The sequence below is a fragment of the Tursiops truncatus genome, chromosome 14 (genome assembly GCF_011762595.2).
Source record: "Tursiops truncatus isolate mTurTru1 chromosome 14, mTurTru1.mat.Y, whole genome shotgun sequence".
NCBI classification, from domain to species: domain Eukaryota; kingdom Metazoa; phylum Chordata; class Mammalia; order Artiodactyla; family Delphinidae; genus Tursiops; species Tursiops truncatus.
In genome coordinates this window covers 56,692,266-56,712,422 of record NC_047047.1, presented here as the reverse complement: position 1 = coordinate 56,712,422, position 20,157 = coordinate 56,692,266, and the positions used below count along the sequence as shown (strand labels likewise).

The 20,157-nt window shown below is 43.3% G+C and overlaps 1 protein-coding gene across 4 annotated transcripts in view; it reads right to left on the bottom strand.

Moving 5' to 3' along the window:
* Window positions 1-20,157, bottom strand: part of SLC8A1 (solute carrier family 8 member A1) — a 345,035-nt gene that overhangs the window by 53,950 nt on the left and 270,928 nt on the right. For all 4 annotated transcript variants that reach the window (XM_073791419.1, XM_033838665.1, XM_073791418.1 and 1 more), the window contains 2 exons: window positions 16,703-16,833; window positions 12,398-12,497 (listed from right to left, as the gene is read on the bottom strand). In XM_073791419.1, the coding sequence (XP_073647520.1) occupies window positions 12,398-12,497; window positions 16,703-16,833 (231 nt within the window). The remainder of the gene's footprint in view (window positions 1-12,397; window positions 12,498-16,702; window positions 16,834-20,157) is intronic.

Sequence of the window (20,157 nt, the reverse complement as noted above, 5' to 3'; positions counted from 1 at the left end):
CTCTTTCATTGTAAAGAATTCCTCTATGTGAGCTGAGGGCTCCTAAATGACTGTGGGCTGACAGAATTAGTCACATGTGGTTTTTGCCCCAAGCTTAATTTTTGCAAAATCACTCCAAGTCAGGCTGAGTCTTGAAATTCAGAGGGTCCTCTTACCCTTTACTGATTGTAGGATTGACAGAATTTCAGGTTCTTGCAATAAAGGAGCATCTTGCCTGCAGACTGGAGCACCTAAGAAATAAACCTCCAAAAAGCAGCAGTGATACTCAGCAAGTGTAGATGCCTCCTGCCAGTTTAGATGGTTTAGTTAAAGCGGGTAGCATGTGGGCACACTAGATTCCAAGACTGGACCCAGGGCTCTGATAACTCTTTGTAAATACCAGCAGCTGTGTCTGAATTAGCCTCCTGGAATGTGGGAAGCTGAGCCTTGGGGGAACTGGGCAGCAATAACCCTGTAATTGTCAACAACAACAAAAATCAACATTATGTCCTAGGAAAATGTTGAAATTTATATAAACAGTAGATGTGTATCAAAGGTTGCCCCACATGCAGAGGAGCACAAAGATGATCTAGATTCTCTTAAGATGCTCCTGGGATTAAACTATAAATTCAGATTCACTTACTAAGTGCCTAACTACCTTCATGCATATGGGTCAATACACACATTCCACTTAATCTCCCAGCAATCTGGTAAAGTAGGTATTATTTTCTCCATTTTAAAGATGAAGAAACGAAGGCTCACAGTTTAAGTGACTTGCTTATGAGATTTAAACTCTTTCACTTTATTGCAATTACTTGACCCATTTTTCCCAGAGGAAAAAATCTCTGTGGTTTGTCCAGCAACAATCCAATCTGATAAAAATCTAAGCTCATCTGACATTACTTTACGAAAAGTGTAATTGGGAAATAACCTACCTCCTTAAAATAAACCCCTGCATATGCTACCGTGTATAAAATATTGAATGCTCTTTCAGGGAATGAATGGATGACCCTACTTCCTTTCTTCTTCCTAAAGAGTCTGGTTTTCTTTTACTCTTTGGGAAAATCCTCTACTGGTGGTTTATGTCAGCCCTGGGGGGAAGTGGGATTTTCTTCAGACTGTGGCAAACATCAATCTCTCTGCATAGAGAATGGAATGGACTCTAGATAGCTCTTGGGCAAAGACAACTCCCCTGCTTTGTGACTGCTTTCCTGGTCTCAGGACCACTTGAAGGGACTTTCTTCTGATCATGGGCTTTGTGAGTTGATCTGCCAGCAAACTGGTGATGAAAGTGGGGTGTCTAGAAATCTCATCATGGCCTCGGTTTGCCCAATACAAAGTGACTGCAATCATTCAGGGTGCACCTCATCTGCTCGTCCCTGGTCCCTTCTCTCTGTTGTGATTTTCATTGAGATGCCAGTAAACAGGGCTCTGCACTGACAGCAAAGAGGCTTTGATGATTTCCATGTTCTTGGGCACCTCACAGATTCATCTCCTGGAAACAAAGGCTAACCTCAACTACCCTTCTCTTTGGTGCTGTTGAAAAGATAAATGAGAGCTTTTTTTTTTTTTTTGCGGTACGCGGGCCTCTCACTGTTGTGGCCTCTCCCGTTGCGGAGCACAGGCTCCAGACGTGCAGGCTCAGCGGCCATGGCTCACGGGCCCAGCCGCTCCGCGGCATGTGTGATCTTCCCAGACTGGGGCACGAACCCGTGTCCCCTGCATCGGCAGGCGGATCTCAACCACTGCGCCACCAGGGAAGCCCGAGACTTTTTTAAAGAGAAGTGAGAATCTTATATGTAGTGAAATCGGTTTTGGACAAGAGGATTAGCTCCTTAGTGGAATTCAGGTGGAACATCCTGTTCCCTGACTGCACGTGAACACTTCCTTTAAAGGGTAGGCTGCCTAAGGCGGGTGTTGACAATCAGATTTGTCTGTTCGTCAGTGGATTTTTCATCTCTCATAAAAAAAAAAAATCCTGTAATGGAGCTGTTTGATGCTTTTCTTTAATATAAAGCATCTTTAAAATATCCCTTCCCCTCTCATTATCAATGTCTGTGGCCTATTTTCCTTATTTGGTTAAGGCATGGAGAAAACGCTGTTACATCTATAGGTCTGATCTCTAAAAGTATTTCAGGTCACTGTTTTGTCCCATAAGCCTAGGCTGAACCTCTAACCTGAACCAATATCCCTAGTAAAATAACCAGTAAACCTCTTCTTCAAAGGGAATGCAGTGGTTAAAAGAGTCACTTCATTTGTACCATTCGTATCGGCAGTGAATATTTATTCATCATTTACAGGTCAGGTACAGTTCTAGGCATTGAAACTGCAGACAAATAAGACCCCATAAAATGTCCATTCTGGTAAGGAGAGATTGATAGTAACCAAGTAAAACGAATGAACAAACATCATTTCAGATGGTGATCTGGGCTCTGAAGACTCTGAAGTCAGATAGTATAATAAAGAGTGACTGGGTTGTACAGAAAGTCCTCTGAGGTGGTGACCCGTGAGCTGAGACCTTAATGCTGAGAACATCCGGACATGGAGGGAAAGCCTTCCATGCAGGGGAAAAACACTTATGCACAAGCCCTGAGGCAAGAGCAAAGTAAGAGGAATAAAAGTAATAAGCTTGTGGCCTACGGGCATTAGATTCTGGGATGCACAAGTGTGACAAGATGGAAAGAGTACCAACCTTGGCACCAGAACCTATGGGTCCAAGTGTGAATCCCAACTTCTGTTTCCCCGTCTCGTAAACAGGTTCCTCAATACCTACTGCACAGGGTTGCCGTGTGAGGCTGGTGTGAACACAAAACAACTATTCATCAAGAGCAGGGCCATTCACTTCTTTGAATGCTGCTAAACTGTTGGCCCAAGAAAGCTGTGGTCTTTGCTTCACTTAATCCTGAAGCCTCATGTCATCAAGAAACCCAGAGGTCCTTAGGTGACATCAGGGGACAGGCATGGAATAAGGGCAAAGGTGCTGGTTCCACAAATGCCAACTTGGAAAGAATAATGAGAGCGGTGCTATGTGGTGTAGCAAGTACCCTGGGCTCTGAAACAGGCTCTGTGTGACCTCGGAGGAAATTCTTTCCCTCTCTGGTCTCAGCTTCTTATTTATTAAAAAAAGCAAGGTTGGACTAGCTGATCAGTAAGCTCCTTTTCAGGTCTGCACCAGGATTCTGGTCTAAGATGCTTTCTCAGGACAGAAGAGACAACACCCAGCCAGATGTGAACAGGCACAGGCAAGGCAGGAGAGAGGCACGGGCTGTTGGGTTTTGTCAAAGCCTGTTGGTCCAGGCAAGTGGCTTTTCATTGCAGGAGTCAGAATGACAAGGTTTTTATCAAGGCAGAAGGCTGTTAACAGCAAGAATTAATGCTGCAAGTCCCTTTCACAAGGCTCCTCCACCTGTGTGTGTGTGTGTGTGTGTGTGTGTGTGTGTGTGTGTGTGTGTTTTAGGGGGGGGATTGGTTATGTTTTCTCCTCCTTCCACCTCGCTGGATTATGCTGAAATGTTTCCCCCACTGGAAACAGTGTACAAAGGCTCCCGCCTTGGGATGAAACCCCCCTCAATACCTCGTGCATTGATGTGGAAGCAACAACTAAAACTGTATTCACATCGCAGCAGCCGGAGCCAACAAAAGAGCTACTGGATCCAGTGATGGTGCATTGTCTGCAGAGCTGAGCTGCTGCCTCTCCTCCAAACCACATTAGAGATGTGACTCCAGGCTTACAAATAAAAACGCTGAATCATTCCCAGGCCTTTGGTACAGTGTTTTCCTCAAGATTCTGTAATAAGCAATTTAAGAGAAAAACAGCCCAACAAGCCAGTATTCTTTTCAGAAATATTAGCTAAAGCCAGGGGCCAGAAAATAATTGCTTGCTTCTCCCGCCTTCTTGTTCTCTCACCGCTGTGTGGCTGGCCTGCCTCTTTCTGAAACTAAGAGTTGAAGCTACCTGATTCAACGTTTTATTCTGCTACCACTGACATTTTAAAGTTGATAGATATCCTAGATTTGCTTTATCTACCTACCAATATGGCCCTAGAATATCTGCCATAAATAGTTTCTTTATGGAACTTACCGTCATCCTCTTTGTTACTCATGCCCTCTGCTTTTCCTCTTTCTCATTTTGGATCATAATAACCAGCCAAAAAACACTAAAATTCCACTAAGGAAACTGACAGAAAATGCAATTTAAAATATGGATTTGCATATCCAATTTGCATACACAAAAATAAATGTATTATATGGGTACAATTACATGCATTTGTATATCTGTATGTTCTGTGTATATTATATATGAATGAAATGTGTCTGAAACTCTTTGAAATATGGCATATGTACGGATGAGGGTATGTATGTGTTTATATAGATTTTTTCTAGATCAGACATGGCAGTATGATATAGGGAAAACAGGCTTTTAATCCAGTTACATGTAGATTGGAAAACATTGATTCCCACCTAAATTCATTCACTCTTTATTCAACAAATTCTTATCACTGTCAAACACTGGCCTGGGTACTAGAGAAATAGTGGTAAATAGGACAGATTTGCTGTTGTTAAAAAAAGTATTTTAATTTAGACTCTTTCTACTTCCAAGAGGACTTGAGCAGATCTGTACCTATTAATAAAGTTAAACTACTTTAAGATAAAATAGGACCAAAAAATATCTGAAGAAAGCAGAAATAAAGGACACTTTCAGACACGTAAGTTGAGTGAATATTGAATACTTGGACAAAAAAAATTGACTAAGCTTTCTGATGGTCAAAGCAAATAAGAAAACACTGAAAAAAATTAATTTGCTGAAAAAAACAAAACTCCTTTTCTTTAAACTAAAGTAGGAATTTATCATGTTTTCTTTCTTTTTTTTTGCGGTACACAGGCCTCTCACTGTTGTGGCCTCTCCTGTTGCGGAGCACAGGCTCCGGACGCGCAGGTTCAGCGGCCATGGCTCACGGGCCCAGTCGCTCCGCGGCATGTGGGATCTTCCCGGACCGGGGCACGAACCCGTGTCCCCTGCATCGGCAGGCGGACTCTCAACCACTGCACCACCAGGGAAGCCCTATCATGTTTTCTTTAACTATAGTAAGGGACATCTTGAATAATAACTCTAACTCTAAGGAAAGATACAAATACTTTTCAAATATTATACTTTAAAGGTAAAAATTAAAATTATGATTAATTTATAATCCAGTGAGAGCAGTTTTGATAGGGGCTCTGATAAAAAGTTAAAGAAGCTTTACTTTCCTGATATCTAATTCAAAGCAAGGAAGAGCAGCTACTGAATTTAACGTGACCATTAGACAGTGTGTCTTAAGCATTAGATCTCTTAAATGAGCTTTGGCCCAGTTGGTGTAATTACCCAGTTTATCTAATATGTACTCTAAGGCAGATGTTTCATTGGACTAAAGCCAGAGCTCTAAATTTCAAATAGCAGTGACATTGAGAGTAAGTCGACATTTACTGCTGAAAGTGAAAGGTCCTTCAGAGGACCCTTTAGTACTTCCATGTTCCAAAAACAGACGTCATCCATTCCAATGCCCTAACCTGTTTGTGGCCCATCAAACACACATTGTATATCTGATTTAATTATTAAAGAACAGGGCACATTGACCAGAAGTAAAGAATGTCCATGTTAAAAATAAAACCTAAACGCCTCCCTTCCTGGAACTCCAATGCTGGTCCTCCTTGGGTGATAAGACCCTCTTCCCAGGTGCCAAGGCCATATTGACTTGCTGTGCACATGCTGGTCTGTTGTCTTTTTTTTCTTGAAACCTTGAAGAAACGTATCCCTGACTTGTATAATGTTCTTTGTTCTGACGAGATATAAGACTGTGCTGAAAAACACGCTTCTCAGGAGCAGTTTCTCAGAGTAATCTGGGAAGCTGTCTTGCAGGCTATAGTCTTCAGTTTGGCTCAAATAAAACTCTTTTCTATTTTTATTATAGACTGTTTATTGATTATTTTCATTGACATGGTAGACAAGCAATAAATGGTAACATTATTTAAGCAGAAAGTGGGCTGAAATTTTATACACAGGTTTTGGACCAACTTCCTTAGAGGTAACTGTACCTACCATTTCTCAGGAAACCTCAGCTTTTTTCATGAACCTCAGTCAATTTCTATTTTTACATAAAGGATAATTAAGAATCTTTATCGTCACACAAGAAACAGGACAAAAATGAAAACTCCCAAATCCCTAACACCCTCTTTGTTTTTCTGATTTTCTCAAAGTCACATGAAGTCTGTGTCAAACCTGACCTAGCAGGATTATTTTTTTTCAGCTGCTTAAATGGGATTTCCATATGACCCAGGGGGTTACACATTAAGTAATGAGAGTGTCTCCATAGTAATGATGTTTGATAATAGATCCTAGAAAGATTCCTGCTTAGACCAGATGGCACGGCAATCCCTTGAAACTCACTGGAAGTACCATTTTTATTATTTATTATTTAGGACTTGGGCAGTGGATCAGTCTTCAGGTTGACAGGATTGTCAAAGTGAATTATTGTTCACGGGCACCATTGAGGTGACAGTTTTTGCTATTAAATAATTCAGCTTATCTGAGAGCACTTATTACTCTACATAACATGCATGGATGAAAGACCGATGACAGAAGCATCCCCCAAACTGAGCTAGTCTCCAGACTGGAATGGTAGACTCAGCAGACCACACCCACTCCACCTGTTTATTTAGCTGGTGTCGCTGTCTCTGATTTTAATCTATTGTGAAGTGTAGTGAGGGTGGACAGGCCAGTCACGTCTAAGATCCCGGCCTCCTGTTGAATGTCTACCCTTCTTCTGTCAAGGATTCCACAGGGATTTCTGGGCTCCAATTACCAAGCAGGAAGAAAATTAGAAATATTCGAATCGTCCTCTCACTTCGTTTCTTTTTTTACAATGGAAGACTATCTTCTCATCCCTTTCCTTCTAGGAGAATCGATGTGAATTGCATGCTGCTATTATGCTGAATATTTAATATAAGCAAGCCAGGAAGGTGGGCAGAGTGTATTTTTTTTTTCCATTGCTCAGAATCAGGTGGTCCGTGAAACATGATGCCATCGGGGCTGCTGTACAACTACAGCTGACATCCACAGAGCTCCCAAAGTTCTATACTGGCTGGTTTCTTAGAACTCGCCTGGTCCAACCCTCTCATTTTACTGATGGTGACACTCAAATTCGGAAAGATTAAATACTTTGTCAAGTTATACAGTTGACAAGAGACAGAATCAAGACTACAAAAAGGCTTCTTTTTTTGGCCACTTTTGAGTGTTCCTTCATTATGAGAAGTCCAACAGATATTATATCAGATATGCAAAATCGATGTCAAAAGTAAAAGGATTTGAGAAAAAGCCTTAATGCGGGATACTTAGAATGACCAGGTAAAAGAGAGGGCAGTGTGATGATGTTCTTGAAAGAATGTCACCAATTACTAGGCAGGAGAAGACTATAGATGCACCTAGGGAAACAAACACTTCCCTCTTTAGAGAATTGACTGGTGCCTTCCCTGAAGGAAACATGAGCTGGGCTTAAGGAGATTTAACAAATATTAAGGGGAAGAAAAACCCTTCATATTTCAATCTGCAGCTCAGTTATGCAAATGAATAAAGATACAGGCCATATAAGGTGCCTGTCTCTGTGCCTGTGTTTTGTGTATCTGCATGTATGCACACATACATGTCTGCATGCATCTGCGTATGTATGTCTACAGGTGTTCTATGTGTGTGTGTGTGCATGTGTGTGTGTGCTCAGGACTCAGGCACAGCGAGTGAGTGCACTTCTCACCCAGAAGAGAATCCCAGGCCGACATGTACCCCAGCGCTGACATTCACCAGCTTTGGCATCTTGGGCAAGTCGTCACATTGTTTTCCTGAATCTCACTCGCCTTATCTATCAAACGGCATGTGTAATACTACAAGGCAAAAAGGTCAACCAGTGTTTTTAGTCCCCTAGCCTTTTTAGTAATTAAACTGAATTGACTGCCTTTCCACAAAATTTGGTTCTATTTTATCGTAGAATATTCAAGAAGTTTGCCTCTCAAATAACCAACTGTGCTATCCCAATGCACAGACAGTCCTTGTGAAAATACGCGTTGCCTTGATCAATCCTTATGGCAACTCCATGAGTGAGGAACAGTTTTCTCCACTTTACACATGAGGGGACTGAGATTTAGAGGGGAAGGAATCTGCCTAGAGTCACCCAGGGAGTTTTTGGAGGTCTGGGACACAAATCCACATCTTACTCCAAAGCCAGGCTTGCCATCACTCTGTCCTTCACCTCACCACCACCCAAGGCTGCTGGAAAGAACAACAATGTTCCGGCTGTGGAACTGGCACTGGCATCCTGGTTCTCTTTACCCAGCTAACCTTTGCCCTCTTCCCTGAAACATCTGTTTCTCCCTCGTAGCCCAGCTGGTCCACAGTCTCTTAAAGCCAACCCTCCGTTCTGCCCTAGCCGAGACACCTGAAAGATGGCGGCACTGGGGGAAATTCAAACCAGACACACAGTGAGTGCTGGCTTCCCTTGGAAATACATCGGCTGCCACATCTTAAAGCACCTGATTGGGCTTCCCTGGTGGCGTAGTGGATGAGGGTCCGCCTGCCGAGGCAGGGGACGCGGGTTCGTGCCCCGGTCCGGGAAGATCCCACATGCCGCAGAGCGGCTGGGCCCGTGAGCCATGGCCGCTGAGCCTGCGCGTCCGGAGCCTGTGCCCCGCAACGGGAGAGGCCACAACAGTGAGAGGTCCGCGTACAGCCAAAAAAAAAAAAAAAAAGCACCTGATGGTACTAGACTTGCCTTGTAAATTTCTGACAGGCATTTCACTACCGCTACCGCTCCTGGTATTCTATGCAGGGAAAGACAGAAGGAGAACTGCCAGGACATGACTATATAATCCCTTCCTAATCCCTTGAGTCTCATAAGTCCTTTAACTCTTCAAATATTGAACTATAAGAACTTGGTTTACAGAAACATTATGGTCATAGGAGGCCCAGGGACTGAGCTATGAAATTCAGAGAAGACAGGAGGACCAAAAGACAGCCAGGGGGTTACCTTGAAATTAGCTTAAATATAATCAGTGGGAAACAGAAGCAAAATCCTAGTTATAAAATTATTACTTTTGTTTAGTAAGATAGATCGTCTCAATTTTGCACAGAAAATTGCACAGGAAAAAGCCTCCCAGTAGAGACATTTAAAAGCAATTTAACATTTTTAATAAGGCAACTGTTTCTGATTCTCAACTATTTAGCCATGAAATCTTAAAATCCAATGAAAGTCTGTTTTCAAGAAATACTGCTTTACAAATTGTATTGTCTACTTAACAACCCAAGAATAGTAACATTCTTTAGAGACTTAAATTTAATCCTAATGACAACAACTAAGCTTCCTAACTGCCCTTCATGTAATTTAATGGCTATAAGCTATGGGTTTGCTTCTCTGATATTTTGTCTCAAAATTGTAAAGAAGATCCATTTTACCCAGCAGCCTGCAAATTTCTGAGCCATTTTGTCTTGTTCCCAAGCAGTCACTTAGAAACATAAAACAGAATATATTGCATGATCAATAAGAACCTTTGAGAGGTTGGGCATTTCATTCATGAACCGTTCTTCAAAGGATCTGAGTGGGAGTTATTCTCATCATGTAAGTGCTGAAACCATGGCACCAGGAGAGGTGACGAGGCCAGCGTCACTCCATGAGCCAGATGGGAGGAGCAATTTTCCTCACTTGGAAATGTCTCGCTCTTCAGGGCAGTGGACAGCACATTGGACTAGTGTTTGGTAGATCAGGGCTCTGGGCTATACCTTCCAAAGGCAAGTTGCCTTGCTGAGGCCCAGATTCTTCCTCCAGAAGGTCAGGATGATCATAATACTGACCTCATGAGATTCCGAGAGCATTTGATTCAACATAAGAAAGTACTGGCCAACCAAAATCTTCCCCTTTAAAGTAAGAATGTCTTAGCATCTTTAGAGTTGTTTCTCTGTATACCTATTCTAACCAGGAGCAAATAAATACACAACTTTGTTTGCAGCATAATCACTCTTGCTGTTTAAAACCACCCTTTTCCATTGCCATAGACTGGACATAAAATGTTTACCTTGGTCCCTGAAAGTTACAAAAATGTGTGAATGAACCAACACAAACCACTCCATGGCTAGAAAAGCAAATTCAGCAACGACGTGTCTATGGATGGCGTCTTTTTGGCTACCATCCAATGCAGCCTCTATGCACACTTCCTGTCTCCCTCCATGGCTTTGTTGTTCTCCATGACTAGCTCACCATCGTACAGACACCTTATTTGACTTCTTGCTTATTTTACTTATTTGCTGTCTCCTGCCAGTAGATGGTAAGCTTCATGCAGGGTTATTTGTCTTTTTCATTCACTGCCATAGCCTTCTCAGCAAGAACAATGAATGATTGACATATAGAAAAATGAATGAATGAGGTCCAGCTCGTGACCATCGTACAAATACTCATATATCTGCAGTCAAAGGAAACCTGGAAACTATTAGAAATGGTCTGTTAAGGCTTATGCTGCTTTTAGTGTTTCAATTCTAGTATGTCAAAGCCCATAAAATAATTTGTTTGTTTTTTTTTTTTGCAGTACGCGGGCGTCTCACTGCTGTGGCCTCTCCCATTGTGGAGCACAGGCTCCGGACGCGCAGGCTCAGCGGCCATGGCTCACGGGCCCAGCTGCTCTGCGGCATGTGGGATTCTCCCGGATCGGGGCACGAACCCGCATCCCCAGCATCGGCAGGCGGACTCCCAACCACCGCGCCACCAGGGAAGCCCTGGTTATTTTTCAATATTTTCTACCACTGCCCTTGTCAACAGTTTCTTATTCAAGTTATCTTTGTCCCTTTAGTTTTTGTTCTCTCTACGAAGAAGGAATATAGCTCACGCCTCAGGTATTAATCTTAGATTTATAGAAAAAATACAAGCCATAATGAGGGAGTACTATAGACTGAATATTTGCATCCCTCCCAAATTCATATGTTGAAACCTAATTCTCAATATGATGGTTATATAGAGGTGGGGCCTTTGGAAGATGATTAGCTCCTCATCAATGGGATTAATGCCCTTATAAAAGAGACCTTGGAGAGCTCCCTCATCCCTTCCCCTATGTGGGGACAGAGTGAGAAGCTTATGAGACAGGAAGCAGGCTCTCACCAGGCGCCAAATCTACCAGGGCCTTCATCTTGGACTTCCAGCCTTTAGAACTGCCAGAAATAAGTTTCTGTAGTTTACAAGTCACCCAGTCTGTGGTATTTTGTCATAGCAGTCCAAAAGGACTGAGACACGGAGTCCCCACCTCCATTAGAACTTATGCATACATTTCAGATCTACTCCCCTAAGCAATTACTCATCATTTACTGTTCATAAATTTCCACTGTATACTCTACTGCAAGAAACCAAAGTGTGATTATTAACAGCACTAATAATAAACAGGCACAAACGTTTTTTATCACCCTCTGTTCCCACAGTACTTGGGAGATCTGTCAAATTATTCTGTGGCAGATTGGAAAGACGGAGTTGTGTTAGAAGTCATGACCCAACCGCTAGTGACGCTGTTTCCATATTTTCCAGTCTGGGAAACACTAGTTAGAAAATTCTAGTTTTATTCATTAGCTGCAAGAGTAGAAAATGAGCCTGCGGTGATCTTTAAAGAGAAAGAACCAGTGGAAATGAAACAGAAGAACTGAAAACCAGAAAATCCCATGAGAGTGTTGCTTTCCTGAATCGTTGAAAGGGGCTTTCCTCCGCCTTTTTACAACCACACAGAGAGTGGACAAGGTTTGGTGACACAGAAAAGGGATACTTCTTTCTGAATTTAATTTCCTCAGGTGTCTGGCTCCTTGAGTTTGCAACCCTCTTCATTTTATAGGATCTTCCTAAATAAAACTCCACACTTTGCTTGTATAGGAAGAAACAGAATGTGATTCTATTTTCACTTCCAGAGCCAGTGCAAACACTTATTTGTTAGATGTTGTTGAAGAGAGTGAAAAATGATGCAGATGATGGTGGTGAAGTGTCTTAACGTCACCCTGTCCCACCTATGATTTTGATGGTTCCTTTCTGACCTGCACTTAGTCACTTCTCCTGCTCTCAGGGAATTTTCCAGATAAACCCTGTGATTGGCTATCCATGAGTAAGAGACACAGTAGGCTTTAAATTTATCTTGTCTATTTCCAGAGAGAAAGACGCAATGTAGACAGAGAAGGATGTCCTGTTTGAAGACATTTGCTTCATCTTAGAAAGTCTGAATTCGTCCCCAAAATGTGCATGTACATTACAAATACATTTATTTCTCTTTTAATTTTATCATGGAGAGTCTTTGGTGCTTTGGCCTAGACCAAGTGGTGACGGCAGGAAAAGTAAGCTCGGGACATTATCATTAATAATATGCAGAGAAAAGCACTCACCAGCACTGACAGTGATCGCTTCGATAAACTGCTCTCTCCAGCTGTTCGTCCCAACCACGAGGGCTAGGTTTGTCTTCTTAATAAGTTTGTCCACGGTACTCTAGAGAGGTTGAAAAGAATCAGAAAATAATTGTCGGGTTGGTTAATGCCTCGGGAAATCTCAGACCTTGATGATTTTAAAACCCCCGAGTTATCTAAAGGGTAGCAGATGTTAGGCTCAGAGCAACAGTATTGACATCAAACACTGTTACGATTATGCAAACAAGCATCGTCCTTTCTTGGAAACATCCTGAAATGGAAACTTCTTCATAGCAAATACAAGCCTCCTTCACTGCCTAAGAGCCAAGGAAGAATAGCCTCACCGGTTACAACTGAGGATGTTGCAAAAGCCCATCCCTTTCCCTCGGACGCTTCATGAACTTGCTTCTCTCCTGGTTTCATCTAGAGTGTGTGTCTGCAACTGAATTAACCTATGCCCTGCTCAGCACTACCTATCGGTGGATAACTGGAAGCGGCAGAGAGATGACGAAACAAAACCTGTTCTTACTATACTTTTGTTGATCAATGAAATGCAGCCAGACAGCAAAGCGTCAAGGCTGCTGCTGTATGATCATTAATAAATGGATTTTCCTGTGGCTACTGGTTTTGTCAGCCTGGTGGCTGGTAGAGAATTCATCTCACCTGACTCCTGCGGCAAACAAGAAAAGACAAAAACAGTCAATTTGTATGGTTCAGGGCAAACTGCAATGACCTTGCACTGAATCTCCCCCTGCTTTACTAGCTCTGAGCCTCTTATTTTTCTTTTTCTTTAAGACCTTGTTTAGGCACTTGCTTCTGTACAATTAGCACTCTTAGCTTTCCAAATGAATGTCAGTTCACGGAACCGCAGAAGCAGTCAAGCGTTCACAAGAAAACTAAGTAAGAAGATGCACCCAAAGCGCTACCACAAATCACAGCAATTACAGGGAGAAGGGTCACTTCCGGAACGTGAAGCTGTTCTTCCCAGAGAGACGACCACACCGACTTGTCCACGACGTGCCCCACCCTTACTGTCAGAGCATCCTCGAATTCCCACTTATTGCAAAGAGTCAGAAAACACGTATTATTTGTCTTAGGTCAAAATCTGTACATGTTTAGTGCAGTGTCCCTGAATTGACTAAGGTTTGAGAGAGCGTGTTATTAGCTAACCGGAAGGAAGGAAAATGCAATCCCAGGGGCCCGTGCAGAAGGCCAAAGCTACATCAGAATGTCAAGTGTGTTCGTTCAACCGTCATTGCAACTGACTTGAAACACTGAGATGATAATAAACATGAAAGGGCCCATCTCCAACTGGCCCACTCTGTATTTTCAACATCATCCTTTGCTAGATTGTTTGTCCTTATGGTGGTGACCTTTTGGCCTCTAGCTTTGTGTCTAGAACTGCCAGTGCCACTGATAATAGCTGTAACCATCAGGGCTCTTGGCCGCCATAGCCAGAGGCACATGACAAGCATCTGACTTTTCTCTGGACTTGGCCAATCTCATCAAGCACTCTGAGTGTCTCGGTTGATGCCAAATCAAAGTTCTTGTTTTTTTTTTGTTTTTTTTTTGCGGTACGCGGGCCTCTCACTGTTGTGGCCTCTCCCGTTGTGGAGCACAGGCTCCGGACGCGCAGGCTCAGCAGCCATGGCTCACGGGCCCAGCCGCTCCGCGGCATGTGGGATCTTCCCGGGCCGGGGCACGAACCTGTGTCCCCTGCATAGGCAGGCGGACTCTCAACCACTGTGCCACCAGGGAAGCCCCTGTGTAGAATGTAACAAGAAATAACCTTGACTTTTCCTAAATGTGATGGAAACTTGGGGCAGGTCTCTCCAAGGAAGCCCTCTTTACTCTAAAGCCAAGGCAGAGAATCCCACTTTCTGGGGGATAAATAATTGAAGAGTGAAACTGCTCTAACAGTTAAACACAGACTCGCCTCAGAAAATCTCTCTGAAGAACAAAGTTTTAAGATAAACTAAACTTAAAATGTATATTATAAAATGTATATATATGTATATATAATGTATATATATAAAACCTCGGGTAGATTGTAAACTTTAGTTCATGTTAACCCTGGCGGACTATGAGACAGCCTGGGCTCTTCCCTGGACTTAATTTACATATGTGTCCTCTCTTGACCTATAGGAGGAGAGGAGTGAACAGGAGAGGACCTATAGGAGGAGAGGAGGAATTTGAAATTTGATCCTTGAACTTTGCCACGGACACTGACCTGGAGGTTTCCTATATGTCAGTCATTAGCTCTTCACGGTGCTAGTCTGTAGCAATAGTTTTAACCTCAGCCATGGGTGTTAGAAAAGTCCAGCCCTTGGTCACAACATAGTAAACAAGAACCCAGTGGGCAAAGCAGACTCGGACATTGTGAGGTATCAGCCAGATTTGGGTCTTTAATGCAGTTCTGAGGGCTTTGAACAATTTCTTTAAAACGGCTATGGTCTAGAAAAAATTTCCTAAACAAATAATATGATATCAACATTGATGCTACAGGGCACTTCAGAAACATGCCCCAAGGTACCCTTCAGTGTTACCAGTAACTGTCCTGATGAACTTTGAGCAGATGGGAGGAAACAGTCTAGGGAAGATATTCTAGGAAGATAAGTACCCCAAACAACGGGAATTATGGAAAGAGACTTGGTTGACTTTCAAATGCTCGGATCATTGGAGTGGTTACCAGAGAGAGCTTCGGACACAAGAAAACTTTTATGCCTAGAAGACTGTGCGCTGCCGTACCCTTCCTACAGGAAGTGACCGTGATTTCTCTCCCTGGTCATGGGTGCATGGAAGGGGAGTGCTCGGGGTGGTCCCGTGAGGAAGAGGGCATACAATCATTCTCCATGAGAGTCCTGGGAGGGGTGGGGGACAAGCGTTCACAGAAAATGCCAAGCTGTAGAATCTCTGTGGTCGCAAGTGGCACCATGCCCTCTGGTTCCAGGTGAAAAGAGGGCGCGTGACGAAGAGTGAAGATGGAGACGGGAACAGACTGGTCCACAGAAATGGACAGTCTCAGATATCCGTGCCTCAGGAATCTCAGGGAACTTGTGCATATACCAGTCAAGTGTGTGCAGCGAGCCAGGTTCTGGATGAAACGCCAGGTGGGCTCTGATGGTGGGGGTCTGCCTAGAAAGCACTAGTCCCAGGGTCTGCCCTGCTCTTTCTTTCTGTGGGAACGAATGAGAGGAGTTAACACATACATCCACAGTGGCCTGAAGGGGAAAGTTTAATTGTGTTGTTTATCTTTTAAATGCCACTTTAATTTGCAAAGACATTTTTCTTTCCACCTGTCGCCTCTCAGGCACCTTCATTTGTGAACTAAATTAGAAAAATACTGAACGGGCCCAGCAAAAGGCAAAGAAGCCACTACTGTGAGAACTCCAGATATGATCCTGAGGCTTTTAGGTTGGTCACCTGATTCTCCCTTTGGGAATTTTCATTCTGGTTTTCCAAACAGGAGCAGAATCTGCTTTAAAAAAAATAAGTGGGGAAAATGCTGCTGTGCTCTGGCTTGTCGTTCTGGAAAACCAGAGAGAGGCTGCTCTTTTTCATGTCCCACTACAGAACGCAGGTGCGGCTCCCCCGGGGGCTTCTAGGTGTGAGGACCACGTGAGTGAAAAGGGATGGGAGCTGGGGCAGGGGCCGAGGGAGCAGCTAAGAGTGGTCCAAAAGGTTCATTTCAAAGTCCTAAGCTCATTCTAAGGCCCATCTGCTTACCTTCTGAAAAATGACTTTCCTCATCTAGAGAACTGGAAATCCAATTTCATCAGGGCAGTTATAAACCCTCCAGTTACAGGCACTCTGCCTTCAGTTTGTTGATTGTGCTCAAGTGTCCTAGGATCTTAAGAAGGTGACTACAGGGAAAGCTTACCATCCTTCCTCCGAAACAAAAGCCTCATTTTCCGCAGTGTCAAGGCTTTGCTTCTACAAGATTGATTAGCTTTTTCAAACAAAGCACCGTTTCTTCCACACATAACAGTCTCTTGGAATCCATCTTTGCCTCTTCCTTGCTATCCAAAGCCCTCCCTTTAGGGTGCCTCTGACCTCACACAGTGATGTGTGCCACCCACCAGACCCTGGTTCTGACACCGTTTAGTTTATAGGATCTCCTGTTTCCCTAGCAACTCGCGAATCCCATTTCTGCTCTAAAGGCCTCTCCACCAACGAGCCAGTTCCTGAAGTTACATCTGCCTCTCGTACGGCATAGACTGACACTGTGAACCGTCTCGGTGCAGAGATGGGCCTGGCCTCCCTGGTGGGCGATGCTGGTGCGCGTACCTTGAACTCATAGGATTCTTCGATGATCACTTCCAGCCTGGTGTGCTCTCCCAGAATGGGACGCCCCATTTCTGCAATGCGCCTCTCCTCCTCTTCTTTGCTGGTCAGCGGCTGCTTGTCGTCATATTCGTCTGTGAAAGGGAAGGGCAAGAGAGTGAGAACGCATTCTAATTTATTTGGAAATCCCCGGATCCTGCTACAAGAAAACCAAGAAGGAAGGAAGCCCTGATGACCTACTGAAAGCCCCTGGGGTGGTGCTGTAAGGCTGGAGGGGAGAATTGGACAGACGCTTGTTGTGTGGGGCAGTGATCACTCTGATGGCAAGTGATGGTAATATCCCACAACCTAAGCACCTGCCAAAGGGCACATCAAGAAAAGCAACTTATAGGGCCATATCACTGGTAAAGACTCTGTCCACATGTTGTCTGCGTTGAGGGAATCACCCAGCTGTCCCCTGGGACACTGGCTCACCTGGCTGGCTGTACACATCCTTTTAGCACATGACCAAGAGGAAACACAATTAAAGTTCCAGAGCGACTCAAGGAATGTAAGACTCTGGCCTCCTCTTCTCCACTTTCTAGAGGCAAAGAAAATGGCCCAGGGCCAAAGAGACGATAGATGGGAAATTCCGATCTTAGCCTCTCACTTGCCAAGAGCCCCTGCTGCAAGTTAAGAAGCAAAACATCCACGAATTCCACGGGTCAGTAAGACGCCTGCGCTCCAGAGCTGCCTCCCTCTGGTGCAAAGCTGAGATGGGTTGGGAGGACCCTGACCATGTTAACGTTAAAGAAAACAGGGAGAGCGAGGGTGAGGCCTTTGGGAAGTTCATACTTACTCACCATGGGGGCATGATTATTTCCGGAACCACCATGTAGCTTACAATCCAGGAGACGCTAGTGGGTGCTCAGAAAATGCTAATGGACTTGAGAGTCCATTAATGAGGGGGAGCTCACAGTTGGGTCCTCTCTGTGTGAAGGTCATTAGGATAAATCCCAGACTGAAAAGGCCACGCACGTGTGAAGGACAAACAGTACTCCTGTAACCACTCAGCCTCCTGTCCTCAGGCTCACGATGCTGGAACAAGACAGGCCACTTCCCCTCACAGTCAAGCTGAATGGACCTCATCTCCAAGGAAGTAGTCTTGGTGGTACAGAAAGACCACAGCCCTGACGCCCTTGCTTCTAGAACCTTCCAGGCAAACTGCCTGCAACGGGAGTCTGTTGACTGAGGAGAGATGAGGAAGGGAGGGACTTCTAGCCCAGACTCCTTGCCTTTTGCATTTAGGCATCAGCTATTGCAGGAGTCCACATCTCCCATCCCATCCCACCCATACATGGCTTCCCTCTGCTGAGGGACCCTGCCTTGGTGGCTTCATTTCATGCTCTAGCAAATGATGCAGAAGACTAGTTCCTAGGCCAGTCGTTGATTACTGAGCCATGGAGCAGTTGGGCTAGAGGCACTGCTAGCATTTTACATACGAAGTGTCAAAACCAAGCAAAAGGCAAAAGCAGAAGGTAGCATATCAAAGGATTCTTTACTATGTATTCAATAGTGTCTTCCTAAAAATATATTTCAGAATCTGCTTTCCTACCCTCAGTAATTACAGGGCCCCAAAGAAATTCGAAGAAGACTAAAAATAAGCGATCTTGGACTAGCCAAAGTCTGCTAAGTGTTAGCAGATGCACAAGAGAGGTGCAAGTAGATTCCTTTTAATGGTAAAAGTTATAATATTTCTCAGAGTAGGCTTGGGAGGTTATGACCCAAGGGAAGGCAAAGGTTTTTGATTGGTGTCCCCATGACTTGCCCTTGAAATTACGTGTGCAGAGTCAAGGGGGTGAGCTGAGGTATGTGAAGTCCCATTTATCCAATGCTCAAACCAATCATATTTTGATTCCCACTGCTTTCTGATCTTAAGCCCAGGAAAATGTTATTAGAGTTTTCGTAGGAGCAGGTTCTATTAGTGTCTTTGTTCATAACCCTGGCTGAGAGACATGGAGACTTAGTCAAATAAGAATTATTTTTCCAGAAGAAAAACTATTACAACTTAGATTTTAATTTGAATTACAAAGCCATTTGGGGGAGAATATTTATTATGTCCCCCTTTTAATAGTTTACTTATAAATGGGAAGTTGCTTTTAATGGGATTCAAGTCAATTTAGGTAAAAAAAAATAGAGAAATTATGAAAGAAAGGTGATGCGGTGGCATTGTTGAAAGCCGCATTTCGCAAAATGAAATGATTTGGAACATGGTATTAAATGAACGGACGTGGTAGTAAATGAAATCAAACCACATAGTGAGTGAAAAGGTTATTCCCTTTTTAATCCTCCTTCAGTCCTTATGATGAAGAAGTTTGGTGCTGTCAGGTCTGTAACTAGTTCTTGACATTAGGGTTTCTACCATTTACGAAAGAGAAAATAGCTCTCAGGCATAGAGCATTTGACTGCATTGAGCTAGAAGTAATAACTTTTTTCATTCTAAAAATTTTAACCTTACTTTCTCTATGTGATAAATACTAGCTTTCTATTAGTGTTAGTAACTTAAAGTTTTTTTTTTTTTAAACAAATCTAGTGAAGTAAAAACATGAGGCAAAAAATTGCATGAAGTAAATAATAGCATAGTTGGTATGCGGCCTAAGGAAATATTGTAAAAGAGGTATGCGAAAGAACAAAATTTTAGGAATTAATATTTAAACAGATTTTATACTAACCTAAAGAAAAGCAGGAACCTTGTTTCTATCACTTTCTGCATTCTTGCTCCAAGCTAGACTTGAATTTAATGCCACACTTTATTCCACTGTCTACCCATCTGGAAAACCTTCCCCATTTTCATCTAGCTAAATCCTACTTACCTTTCAAAACCCTACCTCTTCTCGCATGAAATATCCCTCAATTGACCTATTTAGGAATGACCACTCTAACTTTAAATTAATTCTGCATATTTGTTGTGTGTACATATTAAACGAGGACACTTCTAATATACTACTTTTTAATATTTAAACTACCTTTACATACAGATATCCGACGCGTAAACTTACCAAGATAGAACAATATGTCTCATTGCTCTTTGGATTTTCCTCATATCCCTCAGAGCCTATTACTATGTATGGAAAGTAGTAGGTGCCCAATAAGTATTTGTCATGTGACTGTCCAACTCACTGTTAGACAAGCCTCTTCTTTGCTCTATGCATATAGTAAAGACCATTTGTTCATTTCACACGTCATTGCACTCCTACACTATGTCAGCATACTGAGGCCCCTCCCACCCCGCCTCTTCTTCCAGGAACTCATGGTCTAGTGGGAAGTGAGGCATATAGATGGAACAACTTCTAGTACAGCAAGGTAGGGTTTGAAGGTCCAGGGTCAGGAAGTAGCTCCCTCTGACCAAAGGAGTCAGGGAAGGCTTCAGGAAAGAGGAGATATTTGAAATTGGCCTTGAAGCATGTATAGGAGCTTGC